Source organism: Odocoileus virginianus, chromosome 31 (genome assembly GCF_023699985.2).
Source record: "Odocoileus virginianus isolate 20LAN1187 ecotype Illinois chromosome 31, Ovbor_1.2, whole genome shotgun sequence".
NCBI lineage: Eukaryota > Metazoa > Chordata > Mammalia > Artiodactyla > Cervidae > Odocoileus > Odocoileus virginianus.
The window spans coordinates 40,061,423-40,075,603 of NC_069704.1; the positions used below are offsets into that span (position 1 = coordinate 40,061,423).

At 48.6% G+C, this 14,181-nt stretch overlaps 1 protein-coding gene across 1 annotated transcript in view; it reads left to right on the top strand.

The window, feature by feature from the left end:
• LOXL2 (lysyl oxidase like 2) overlaps positions 1-14,181 on the top strand; it is a 111,297-nt gene that overhangs the window by 87,798 nt on the left and 9,318 nt on the right. The window contains exons 9-10 of the mRNA XM_070459652.1: positions 542-707; positions 8,050-8,293. Of these exons, the coding sequence (XP_070315753.1) occupies positions 542-707; positions 8,050-8,293 (410 nt within the window). The remainder of the gene's footprint in view (positions 1-541; positions 708-8,049; positions 8,294-14,181) is intronic.

A 14,181-nucleotide genomic window follows, 5' to 3' on the forward strand; every position in this document is an offset into this window, starting at 1 on the left:
GTAGGTTCTCTAGAAAAACAGAACCAATGAGATGTATGAAGATGGAACTGTTGACAAATGTGACTAGATTTCTTCTCTCCTGCCAATCCTGATCAGTTGGTGGTGTCTCCCTGGAGCACAGTGTTGAGAAGGATTCTGAGAGCACAGTCAGGCTTAGAGGAGAGCGCTGAGATAGATTAGTAATGTCTGCCCAGGGCTCGGGAGGAGGGGGCAGGCAGTACCGCTGCTGTTCTGATAAACAGCATTGAGCACAGTCTCAGCTGTGCTTTCCAAAAGGGGAGAGGGGCAGAATCCAAGTGCAGGGGGTGGGCCCCATCTGCGCTGCCACCAACAAACTGCATGACTTGGGTGGCTGTGTCTTGGCTGTCTCCATCTGAAAAATAGGATCATAAAGAAGTGACTGTGTCTTGGCTGTCTCCATCTGAAAAATGGGATCATAAAGCCTTGGGGGTTTTGGTGAGGCTGAAATTTGATAGAATGTGGAAAAGTGACAATTCAAGGTGATGTGCTGGCTATTTGTTGTTGTTGTTGGTTCACGCAGGAGACCTGGTACTGGCATGGAAATATCAACGCCAACAAGGTGGTCATGAGCGGTGTGAAGTGCTCGGGAACGGAGCTGTCCCTGGCGCACTGCCGGCACGACGGGGAGGACGTGGCCTGCCCCGAGGGAGGGGTACGGTACGGGGCTGGAGTCGCCTGCTCAGAAAGTGAGAGCTCCTTTTCTCAGCTTAATAATTTATTTATGTTTTTAATATAACATTTATCAAAAGTCACTGTCCTGCCAGGCTCCAGGAGGGGCACAGAGTCTCACTGGTTATTCCCTGCAAGGCTCTGCCTGGGGTCTGTGCTATGAGCCGAGCAAAATGGAAAGCAGGGATGGATTCTTGTTAAGTGAGAAGAGTGAGGGGCAAGAGGAACCACCCCCATAGGCAACCCTGGAATCTTGCCTGATGAGAGTGGAGAAGGCTAGAAGGAGGAGTTGGGAGTCTGGCAGCCTTGGGTTCAAAGGCAGGGTCACTGTAGATTATTTAAGTGGCCTTAGGAGAATTAAGTGACTAAGAACTTGGTCTCCTGGGAGCTGGCTTCTGGGTTAGCAGTGAAACACACACTGCTTGGTGGGTCAGCTTCCTTCCTTCTGCCCTGCCCCACAGATCATTTCCTGGGACTTCCCTGGGGATCCAATGGTTAAGACTCTGCGCTTCCAATGCAGGGGATATAGGTTCAATCCCTGGTCAGGAAACTAAGATCCCACATGCTGTGTGGCATGGTCAAAAAAAAAAAAAGGACATAGATCATTTTTTGTTGTCACACACACACAGGGTGATTTAACCTCCTAGTGACTCCCTGGGAATCCTAGAGGGCTTGACAATATAGAAGGGAACCCCCACCCCCACCTCCATCCCCACCCTGGCCAGAATTCAGAATGGCCATCTCAGTAGCTTCCCTTCCAAGCTGAAAGGACCAGCTGACAGCCTTGTGGGTGTGTTATTCTCTGCATCCCACCCTCCTTGCCTTATCAAAGGATTTCCTTGTGGATCAGGGAGGTGGGAGAGGCCCTGAGCCTGGCCAAAGGACTCCAGACCAGGTATTGCCTGCCGTTTACTAGCTGATCTTGGCAAAGTTAGCTCACTGCTATGATCCACAGTCTTGGTTGTTTTTCCTAGAGACTGAAAATTACATGTGACAACGACACATGCAAGCACTTAAGAAACAGCGATGTCCTGTTGTTTACCATCATGGGGAACTAGGGAGATTAAACTTGAACTCAGTTACTTCTCCCCTATTAGACCCATTCAGCATTTCATAACCCTTGTAAAGCAGGACTCTCAACCCCAGCATGAGCTTCTCTGGGGAGATATTATAAATTGTTGCATCCTTTCTGAGAGGAAACAGTGAAAGTACCACCCTTACCAGACCCCCAGGCAGAGAGATGTGGTCTCATCCTCATCAGGAGTCTTTTCTCAGCTTAATAATTTATTTATATTTTTAATATACCATTTATCAAAAAAGAAACTAAGATCATATAAACCTAAATAAAATTCAAGGCAGCATAAGATAAAAGCAGATTAAAAAAAAGTAGGGAGACTTCTCTGATGGTCCAGTGGCTAAGACTCCATGCTCCCAATGCTAGTATCCTGCATTTGATCCCTGGTCAGGAAACTAGATCCTACATGCTGTAACTGAAGATTCTGCATGCTGCAACTAAGACCTGGTACAGCCAAATAAATAAATATTTAAAATTATATATATATATATATATATAATTTTTAAAAAGTAGGTATTGGCAAAATGAGAGTAGCTCAAACTGGAACTGATAGAGATTAATAAAAATTTATATATTATAGAGACCTATACATTTACTGGGCTTCCCTGGTGGTGCTAGTGATAAAAAAAAAAAAAAATCTGCCTTTCAACGCAGGACATGTAAAAGACGTGTTCGATCCCTGGACTGGGAAGATTCCATGGAGGCGGGCACAGCAATTCACTCCAGTATTCTTGCCGGGAGAATCCCATGGACAGAGGAGCCTGGCGGGCTGCAGTCCGTGGGGTCACGCAGAATTGGACACACCAAAGCGACTTAGCCTAGCACATACATTTACTGTCATAGAGTCACATACATCGTCATTGTACAGCGAGCTTCCTACCAGCCAAAGGAAAGAGAGAAACATGGTCTTTAATATAATTCACAGTATGCCTGGGCTTCCCTCATAACTCAGTTGGTAAATCATCTGCCTGCAATGCAGGAAACCCAGGTTCAATTCCTGGGTCGGGAAGATCCCCTGGAGAAGGAAATGGCAACCCACTCCAGTATTCTTGCCTGGAGAATCCCATGGACAGAGGAGCCTGGCAGGCTTTAGTCCACAGGATCGCAAGAATCAGACACAACTTAGCAACTAAACCACCACCACCACCATGCATGAGGTAGAAACAAACCCAGGAGTCAAGAGAAGCCCACTGTCCTAGATACTGAGGTCAAAGGGGAATTTTTCATTATGAGGACCAAGAATTATGAGACCAACAGGGCCCTCCACATGCAGGCCAAAAATTACCTTCATGGGGCTATTGCTCAAAGAACCCCTCTGCTTGGGCTGAAGGCATCAGTCAGAGTCTGCAGGGGGAGGAAGAGCCACTGGGCCCAGGAACGCTGACCTGGCTTCATACTTGATTCAGAAAGAGAAAATATATTCTTCTAGCAACCTTCTGCTTGTCTACTGGCTCAGACAGTAAAGAATCTGCCTGCAATGCAGAAGACCCAGGTTTGATCCCTGCGTTGGGAAGATCCTCTGGAGAAGGACATGGCAACCCACTCCAGTGTTCTTGCCTGGAAATCCCATGGACAGAGAAGCCTGGTGGGTTACAGGCCATAGGGTCGCACAGAGTGGGGGATGCCTTGGGTATTAGGGAGGTCAAGATCTCGTTACATGGCAGGTGTTGAGAATGGGCTACCAGCTAAGTCAGACCATGTTACCTTGAGACTCCTGAAGTGGAGATAGGGCTAGTCTCCTCCCAGAAAGAAGACAGCCTGATGGAGACCCTACTGACCAGCACAGAGGGAGGCAAAGGGATTGTCCATTGAGTACTGACTAGTGTACAGATCATGAAAAGAGGCCACAACACCCTCATTAAACTGTGCACTCAACACTCAGCATCAGCAGTTGTGCATCCTGAAAACCTACTGGGCTCCACAGACAGCCTGGGAGGGGACCCAGACTGGGCAGAATTGCTCCAGGCAGTGGTGAACATGAGAGAAGCAAAGGTCATAGAGGATACTCACCTCAGAAATTTGCAAGCATCAGAAAATAAAAGATGGATGGGTCTTAGGTTTGAAGATTTGTTTGCTTGTTTTGAGATTTTTGTTTTTGATGTGGATCATTTTTTATAAGCCTTTATTAACTTTGCTACAATATTGCTTTTGTTTTATGTTTGTTTTTCTTTTTGTTTTTGGCTGCGAGGCATGTGGGGTCTTTGGGTCTTTGTTCCTCAACCAAGGATCAAACCCACATCCCCTGCATCGGAAGGCAAGGTCTTAGCCACTGGACCACCAGGGAATTCTCTGGGTCTTGTCATAAATGATTCATATACTACATTCCTGTGAATTTAGGTACACTAGAAATGTTCAGTAGAATCTCACTTTTAAAGAGAGACACAGTTAATCCTTTGGTAAAGAAGTTAATCCTTCTAATATAACTGTTTACTAAACATAGATTGTAACCACTGGTGATTTTTTTTTTAACACCTGCTATGTACATTGTGCTAATTGAATAAGTCAAGCTAGTTTTTAAAGAGGTACCTGGGTGAAAACTCTCCGTGGAGCAACAGTGCACGGGGAAACTGGTAGCACTGGGTATATATCAGAGCCTTGAAAGTATGCAACCTGCCCCCCAGCAATTTATAGAAATATATTCTAAAGAAACGATTAAAGTTACACACAGAGATTTAATACAGGATGTTTATCACCACTTTATCTTTAACTGTGAAACGTTCCAAGCAACCCATGTATCTAAAAGTAAGGGTTAGAAAAAATAAGTAAATAAATAAAAGTAAGGGTTAGGACTTTCCTGGTGGTCCAGTGGTTAAGAATCTGCCTGCCAGTGCAGGGGATATGGGTTCAGTCCCTGCTTCAGAAAGACCCCGCATGCCGCCAGACCACTAAGCCCTCTCGCCTAGAGCCCTTTCTCTGCAGCTGGAGAAGCCACTTTAGTGAGCAGCCTGAGACTCACACCTAGAGAGTAGACCCCGCTCTCTAGAGAAAGCCCCACACGGCAACAAGGACACATGCAGTCAAAAATTAAGAAGTAATATTAATTAGTTTAAAAATAAATAAATAAAGTATAGGTTAGGGTTATGAATTAAATATTGTAATGGATATTTATTAACAAGTGAATATGTAAAGATATGTTTTAAGAGAGGCAGCATTAACAGACTAATACAATATAAGTAGTATTGTATGTAATACAAATCTTCATACAGTATTACACATGGTAGGAAATATATTTGTAATTCCCAAAAGAACCACACCAAAGTATTAAGAGTGTTCTCTCTCTGGGTAGCATGATTTCATTGTTAGAAGTTGGAAGTGTTAGTCACTGTCGTGTCCGACTCTTTGCGACCTCATGGACTGTAGCCTGCCAGGCTCCTCTGCCAGCAAGAATAATGCAGTGGGTTGCCACTCCCTTCTCCAGGGGATCTTCACAACCCAAGGATTAAAACCTGGTCTCCTGCATTGCAGGCATATTCTTTACCATCTGAGCTACCAGGGAAGCCCCTATTCATTGTTATTGTCTGCTTTTTATTATGGAAAATCTCAAGCCACTCTAAAGAAGATTCAGTCAGTTCAGTGCAATCCCTCGGTGTCTGACTCTTTGTGACCCCATGGACTGCAGCACGCCAGGCCTCCCTGTCCATCACCAACTCCCGGAGTTTACTCAAATTCATGTCCATCGAGTCAGTCATGCCATCCAACCATCTCATCTTCTGTCATCCCCTTCTCCTTCTGCCCTCAATCTTTCCCAGCATCAGGGTATTTTCAAATGAGTCAGCTCTTTGCATCACATGGCCAAAGTATTGGGGTTTCAACTTCAACATCAGTCCTTCCGATGAACACCCAGGAGTGATCTCCTTTAGGATGGACTGGTCGGATCCCCTTGCAGTCCAAGGGACTCTCAAGAGTCTTCTCCAACACCACAGTTCGAAAGCATCAATTCTTTGGTGCTCGGCTTTCTTTATAGTCCAACTCTCACATCCATACATGACCACTGGAATAACCATAGCCTTAACTAGACAGACCTTTGTTGGCAAAGTAATGTCTCTGCTTTTTAATATGCTGTCTAGTTTGGTCATAGCTTTTCTTCCAAGGAGCAAGCGTCTTTTAATTTCATGACTGCAGTCACCATCTGCAGTGATTTTGCAGCCCCAAAAAATAAAGTCTGTCACTGTTTCCATTGTTTCCCCATTTATTTGCCATGAAGTGATGGGACCGGATGCCATGATCTTAGTTTTCTGAATGTTGAGCTTTAAGCCAACTTTTTCACTCTCCTCTTTTACTTTCATCAAGAAGTTCTTTAGTTCTTCTTCGCTTTCTGCCATAAAGGTGGTGTCATCTGCATATCTGAGGTTATTCTCCTGGCAGTCTTGATTCCAGCTTGTGCTTCATCCAGCCCAGTGTTTCTCATGATACACTCTGCATATAAGTTAAATAAGCAGGGTGACAATATACAGTCTTGACAGACTCCTTTCCCGATTTGGAACCAGTCTGTTGTTCCATGTCCAGTTCTAACTGTTGCTTCCTGACCTGCATATAGATCTCTCAAGAGACAGATCAGGTGGTCTGGTATTCCTATCGCTTTCAGAATTTTCCAGTTTATTGTGATCCACACAGTCAAAGGCTTTGGCATAGTCAATAAAGCAGAAATAGATGTTTTTCTGGAACTCTCTTGCTTTTTCAGTGATCCAGCGGATGTTGGCAATTTGATCTCTGGTTCCTCTGCCTTTTCTAAAACCAGCTTGAACATCTGGAAGTTCATGGTTCATGTATTGCTGAAGCCTGGCTTGGAGAATTTTGAGCATTACTTTACTAGCGTGTGAGATGAGTACAACTGTGCAATAGTTTGAGCATTCTTTGGGATTGCCTTTCTTAGGGGTTGGGATGAAAACTGACCTTTTCCAGTCCTGTGGCCACTGCTGAGTTTTCCAAATTTGTTGACATATTGAGTGCAGCACTTTCACAGCATCATCTTTCAGGATTTGAAATAGCTCAACTGGAATTATATCACTTCCACTAGCTTTGTTCGTAGTGATGCTTCCTAAGACCCACTTGACTTCACATTCCTGGATGTCTGGCTCTAGGTGAATGATCACAGCATCATGATTATCTGGGTCATGAAGATCTCTTTTGTACAGTTCTTCAGTGTATTCTTGCCACCTCTTCTTAATATCTTCTGCTTCTGTTAGGTCCATACCATTTCTGTCCTTTATTGAGCCCATCTTTGTGTGAAATGTTCCCTTGGTATCTCTAATTTTCTCCAAGAGATCTCTAGTCTTTCCCATTCTGTTGTTTTCCTCTATTTGTTTGCACTGATCACTGAGGAAGGCTTTCTTATCTCTCCTTGCTATTCTTTGGAACTCTGCATTCAAATGGGAATATCTTTCCTTTTCTCCTTTGCTTTTCGCTTCTCTTCTTTTCACAACTATTTGTAAGTCCTCCTCAGACAGCCAGTTTTCTTTTTTGCATTTCTTTTCCAAGGGGATGGTCTTGCTTCCTGTCTCCTGTACAATGTCACGAACCTCCATCCATAGTTCATCAGGCACTCTGTCTATCTAATCTAGTCCCTTAAATCTATTTTTCACTTCCACTGTATAATCGTTGGGGATTTGATTTAGGTCATACCTGAATGGTCTAGTGGTTTTCCCTACTTTCTTCAATTTAAGTCTGAATTTGGCAATAAGTTCCTGATCTGAGCCACAGTCAGCTCCTGGTCTTATTTTTGCTGACTGTATGGAACTTCTCCATCTTTGGCTGCAAAGAATATAATCAATCTGATTTCAGTGTTGACCATGTGGTGATGTCCATGTGTAGAGTCTTCTCTTGTGCTGTTGGAAGAGGGTGTTTGCTATGACCAGTACATTCCCTTGGCAAGACTCTATTAGCCTTTGCCCTGCTTCATTCTGTACTCCAAGGCCAAATTTGCCTGTTACTCCGGGAGATGATTCTGAAGGAGATAGAATAATATTGGTATGATGAAGCCTCATGGACCCGTTTCCCAGATTGCACTGCTGCAGCGTTCTGCAGACATGGCAGAGTCGCACATGACTGAGACACCAGGCCTGTGCTGACACTGAGGTCCGCGGAGGTGTGCAGAGGGCTCTCAGAGAAGGGGACGGGGTTGGGGGCAGTCGTCCCGGACCCGGACAGGGGAGACCACGAGAGCCAGTGCCAGATGCTCGGCAGGGATGCGGGCCGGTCACTGCTCGGGAATCAGAGGAAACCTAGGTGGGAAGGGGCGCGGGGCCTCTGGCCGTGTCTGAGCCCTGTGTCTGCCCTGCTCCCAGCCGCCCCTGACCTGGTGCTCAACGCGGAGATTGTGCAGCAGAGCACCTACCTGGAGGACCGGCCCATGTTCATGCTGCAGTGCGCCATGGAGGAGAACTGCCTCTCGGCCTCGGCCGCCCAGACCAACCCCACCACGGGCTACCGGCGGCTCCTGCGCTTCTCCTCCCAGATCCACAACAACGGCCAGTCCGACTTCCGACCCAAGAACGGGCGCCACGCCTGGATCTGGCATGACTGCCACAGGTGAGCCGTCCCTCCCTGTCCCAGCCCGGCAACCCGTGGGGCTCCAGATGGGACCCAGACTCACAGGGCCACTTAGACACAGCCGAGCGGCCACATGGTCCTGGGGGCAGGGCTCCCCCTGGCTGGAGGGCTCCTTTACATTTGCAGACAGCGTTCTCCCCTCCCAGAGGCCCTGGCCCACCTCACCTCTCCAAGCCTGCTCTCTTGCCCCTGACACCTCGAGCATTCAGAAACAAACTTCATTTTGGGAACCAGTGCCCCGCCATTGACCTTCAGTCGATGGTTTCAGGTGTGTTCTCGGCACATTTGTGCTCTGCAGGGAGCTTGGGGTGCTGCAGGTGTTGGGTGCTGAGTTCATGTAGAAATATACTTTCTTCTAGTCTATTCTACTTTATTTTTGGCTGTACTGGGTCTGCGTTGTGCCCAGGCTTCTCTAGTGGTGGCATGCTGTCTCTCTGCTTGTGGCATGTGGGTATATACCAGTATGCTATACGTGTTGAAATCTCTAGGAAGATGGTGAGTGTGGAGACACAAGTTCTTGGCCCAGGAGTCATGAGACCTGGTCTTTAGACCCAGCCATGCCTCTAACCAGCTGCATGATGTCAAGCCGTCTGGGCCGCATGAGCCGGGGCCTCCGCTGTGCCTTCCTGCCCTCAGTCTGTGGCTCTGTCCCCAGTGCCGTATAAATCCCTGCACCAGAGCAGAGCACAGCCCCAGACCGGCCCACGCCGGAGCCAGCAGAAACCTTGCCGCTCATCCCCCTGTGCTCGCCAGCCTCCTCCTTTTTGTTCCTTTGCTTGATTCCCACCCTAACCCAGAACCCTCGGTCTGCTGCTGCTGGCTCTCATTTTCCTGCTCAGACCTGAGCTGGGCGGGTAGAGGGAACAGAGTGAGCAGTTTGGGAAACGAAGAGAGGGAGGCCCCTGCCATTTAAGACGGCAGCCACCTCCCCACCCCTCCCCCGAGGGACCACAGACTTGGGCCTGGTGGGAGTACAGGGTGTCCGTGCTCAGAATCCCATCCCTACAAGAGTTTTGCACCACATCTCCTAGAGGGCTGGCAGCATCTGCAGTCAGTGCCAAATCCAGGGCCCGTGGGAGATTGACAATTGTGTAAGAATCTGCGTGTTAACAGGTCCCCAAGGGATTGTGTGCCATCAGCCTGAGAGGCCCCAGTCTGGCTGATCTCTAGGTGTCCTTCCAGCTCTGAAGCGTGATGATCACTGTTAGGGACACAGGAGCTGAAGTTGGTAGAAAAAGGTACCAGGCAGGGTACCCTCCTTCTTCTGAATCAGGAAGCCGAGGCTCTGCATTCGCATGACTTGTCCAGGATGAGGTTGGGGAACAGGGGCGCTGACTGGGGCCGCCTGACCCCCAGCATGTGCCCTTCCTGGTACCTCCCGCGGTCTTCAGAAGGGCTTCCCCCATGGCTCAGACAGTGAAAAAAATCTGCCTGTGATGCAGGAGACCTGGGTTCCATTCCTGGGTCGGGAAGGTCCCCTGGAGACGGGAATGGCAACCTACTCCAGTATCCTTGTCTGGAGAGTCCCATGCACAGAGAAGCCTGGTGGGCTACAGCCCATGGGATCACAAAGAGTTGGACACGACTGAGAGACTCAACCTTTTCTGTCTTTCCCCTAGTCTTCATCACAAATCTGTTGGGCTGCTTTTCCGTGTCATAATTTATGGCCTAGTCACATTTGAAACTGTTTAGGGAAAGAGTTGTTCAATCCATTTCAAAAGAAAGGACAACTTGAACTTCCCTGGTAGCCCAGTGGTGAAGACTTCACCTTCCAATGCAGGGGGTTGCAGGTTCAATCCCCGGTCAGTGGAGCTAAGACCCTACATGCTTCATGGCCAGAAAACCAAAACATAAAACAGAAGCATTATTGTAACAGATTTAATAATCTGGTCAAAAATGGTCCATATCAAAAAAAAAAAGAAAGGACTATGATACAACTCAGGGGTGCTAATATTCCTTTATGTAGTTGACCCTTGAACAACACAGATTTGAAATGCATGGGTCCATTTATACATGGATTTTTTTTTCCAGTTAACATAGTACCTCTACATATTTTCATCTTATAGCTTTTAAATTAACTCAGTGTGGGGAAAAGTTTGTGTTCGATTAGAGATCACAATACGTGGAATCAAAAGAATTAGGGCTGCTTGTGTCCCGATTCTATCCAGGCAGTTTCAGTTTCCTGCCCTCGGGTGAGTCATTTCTGAGCTCTTTTGTTTCTGAGGCTGAGATAGCAGTTCTTGGATTTTCAACTGCGTGGAGGTCAGTGCCCCTAACCTCTGTGTTGTTCAAAGGTCAACTGCAATTACTTTTGGTATGTCCTGAAAGTCCTCATTAGCCAAAGAAGTTTGGGTCTTTATATAGAAGCATGAAGTCTTCTGCAGGGAGGGAGTCAGAGAGTAAAATTAAAGCCCTGACATATGGGTGCCTGATTTCCTTCCGAGAATACATGGCGGAAGCACTGCCCTTTGGGTCTATAAGTAGAAGGTAATTGTGTCTCTGCTGCATATATGCTGCTCCACCCAGACATCACACGGTAGGGCTCTCCCTGTGACATAGGCTTGTCTCTAAGAATACACATGGTGACCTCATGGAAGTGTTTCTTCTGATCTGGAGCTCCAAGCTACCCTGACCTCCCTGCCCCAAACCCTGCTTTTCCTGAGTTCTATTTCCTTTCTTTGTTTACAGATGTTGCAATCAATGGTTTGGAAGGAATGGGTGGGAAAGATCATACTGGCTAAGCATATGTCCCTTCAGCCTCGCCCTCCTGGACTGTGGCTGAGAACCTCTGACCACAAGACCCCAGGGAGTGTAAGAAATTCCCCACTGCTGGCCTCCAGAGCTGCGGGGGGGCTTCTCCAGGCCCTGTGGGAGGGCCTTCAACAGGACTCCTGGCCCTGAACCTCTCTGTTGAGTCCCTTTGGGAGCATGATGAGAGCTGACCCACCCTCCACTCAAAAAAATTATTTCTGGATTTTACACCCAGTTTCAGCAGATTTACAGATGCTGAAGCCCATCTGTGAAGTCAAAGTTGAGAACTCTGGCCCAAGTTAGCCTGAATCTGCAAAGTGGTCACTCCCAGTTTAGCTGATGCTATGATGAAGAACAGAGGTGTAGTCTTTGAAAGTGCTAAGATGCAACACCACGGGGGCTTCCAGGTGGCAAAGCGGTAAAGAACCCGCCTGCCAGTGCAGGAAATGCAGGAGATGTGGGCTTAATCCCTGGGTCAGGAAGATCCCCTGGAGAAGGAAATGGCAACCCACTCCAGTGTTCTTGCCTGGAGATCCCATGGACGGAGGAGCCTGTCGGGCTGCAGTTCATAGGGTCACAGAGAGTTGGACACGCAGCCACTCAGCACGCGCGCACAAGGTGAAGCGAGGAGGCTGAACCCTCTGAGCCTCCTCACGCGCCAGCCTAAAGGGCGATGCCCCGAGCCATTCTCTCCCATCAACATGGGCCTCGACTGATGATCCTGATGGGGGTCCCCTGCCTGCTTCTTGCGCCCCGGGTAGCGGGCCACACCGCTCACCTGGCACATGATGTCACAGGGCAGCCTTGCTGCTCCTGGTTCTCACTCCCCGCTGTGTCCCAGGGTGCAGCATCCTGCCTTGCCCCCTACCTCAGGCAAGCCCTGGAGGGGAGCTGGGAGCTGGAGATGCAGGGAGATGGATAGCCAACGCAGGTGCCAGCCCCTCTGATCAGGGGTGGCCCGGCTACAAAAGGCGGGACTTTCGTTCATTCTGCCCCGCCCTAACCATGTGCAGAGCAGCCCGTGTTTTGGGTCAAAGCCTTGCAGATTCAGTGCGGCCTCGGTGAGCCAAATCGAGGCCTTCGTCCTGTCCAGGGGGCTTTGTTCCACCCGAGGACTGCCTCGCAGGTGGGGAAAGGCAAGGCTGAGCGGGCAGAAGGGCTCCTGCCCTTTGTGGAAGCACCTCCTGAGGTTGGAACAGCCCCCATGTCCTCTGAAATGGGAATGGGAGCATCTTCCAATCCTCAACTGAGTGCCAGCCAGTACTGCCCATCCTGGAGGCACTGGGGACACATGAGAAAGGAAGTGTCTGGGAAAGGAAGAAGAGTGAAGCATCTCTATAATATGCACTGACGCTCAGATGGAAAGTCTTATTGGGCCCGAGATGACCTAAGGTAACGAAGAATGTACCCAAACCTCCCTTCTTGTTCTGGACTAGCTTTGTCTGTCATCCACGTGTTCACCCAGAGCCCTGTGCCTCGGCCGCTGCCATGGCCTAGTGTGCCTCGCTCTCTAGACTCACAGTGAAGATCACCCTTCCTCTCCTCCAAGTTCCAGTGACCTCCCCTGGCCTCCAGTGACCCAGCATCTGGTGTTCTCTCCTGCCTAGACTGCCTGAATCTCTCTGCAGACCAGCGTTTCCCTGTCTTTATCCCATGGATCAGGCTACCTCTTAGACCTCTGAAGATCAGGACGCTCAGCCTGAAATGAGGAAATGTCCCTGGATCACCAGATGCTTCCTCCCTCCTTCCCAGCAGCCTTGATCTGAGTCTCCTGGGGTGTGAGTGTGGGTGGTGAAGGGTGGGTGCCCCTGGGCTCTCCAACTAGCCCGCTGGGACAGAGAGGTGGCCCTGGAGGTGATGCCCACACACGCCCCCGCAGTAAAGCACAGAGGCTTCCGGACCACAGCTAGCTAGCATCATGAATCTCCAGCCAGCTGCTTCCCTCCCCGTGTCCACAGGGGAAAAAATGAAGAGCCGGGGAAGACTCTTAAATCAAGTCTGCAGAAAGCAGGGGCAGCAGGAGAAGGTCAGCCTTACAAGAGTCTGTCTGTGGGCTCCGTCTGCATGTTGTTTAGACAGCGGAACATAAACCTATTCCTCTTCAGTCTTTCCAGCCAGTAAACATAGCAACATAAACCCCTCTCTGAAAGAGGCAGACATGTTTTAGGCAGTGAGTCAGACCTCGTGTCTCATCTTGCTCCTTCAAGAAGCCAAAATAGACTCTTTCAAAATCAGTCCTTCAACTGCCACAGAATGCATCCTTGTGACTGTTCCCCATGGGCCCCTGGCTCAGCATCCTTTTACCCAGGAACCCAAGGGACCTGGGAAAAGCCCAAGTTAGGAACTTCTGACATTATTTATAGCACCAGCCCAATGCAGGAAGAAGGGGAAAGAGCCTCTCATTTCCTCTCTGAAAAGTTATCCTTTTAATTTTCCTCTTCTCTCTGTCCTCTTCTGTTCCCATCCAGCCGAGAGAGCCTGAAGGCAAACACCTAAGGCTGGGGGTCAGGGCGGGGGGGTGGCGTGGCAAGGAAGTTGCTGTCGGCCAGGAAATAATCGCAGCGATGGGTCCCCTGGAGAAGGGAATGGCAGCCCTCTCCAGTATTCTGGCCTGGAGAATCCCATGGACAGAGCCCTGGCAGGCTACAGTCCATAGGGTCACAAAGCATCAGTCACTCAGTCATGTCAATGGTACACACAATCATAGCAATGGTAGCAGTGTTGATAGTAATAAAACGCGACACCATCACTCCTGGGAGCAGTAGCGCTGAGGTACCGGGGGTAGGTACTGAGTGTTCCTCCGTCTCGAGCCCCGTGTTAGGCATTTCTGTGACTTTCCTAATCCATGGTTTTTTGTTTTTTTTTTCCCATTAATAGTTTACTTTTATTTATTTTTTTAAAGTCTTTATTGAATTTGTTACCATATTGCTTCTGTTTTACATTTTGGTTTTTTGGCCACAAGGCCTGCAGGATCTTAGCTTCCTGCCCAGGGGTTGAACCTGCACCCCCGCATTGGAAGGCAGAGTCTTAGCCTCTGGACCCAACCAGGGAAGTCCGTCTCCTAGTTCATCTTTACAGAACCCCTGACAGGGGGTCATGCTATCATTCCCTCTTTC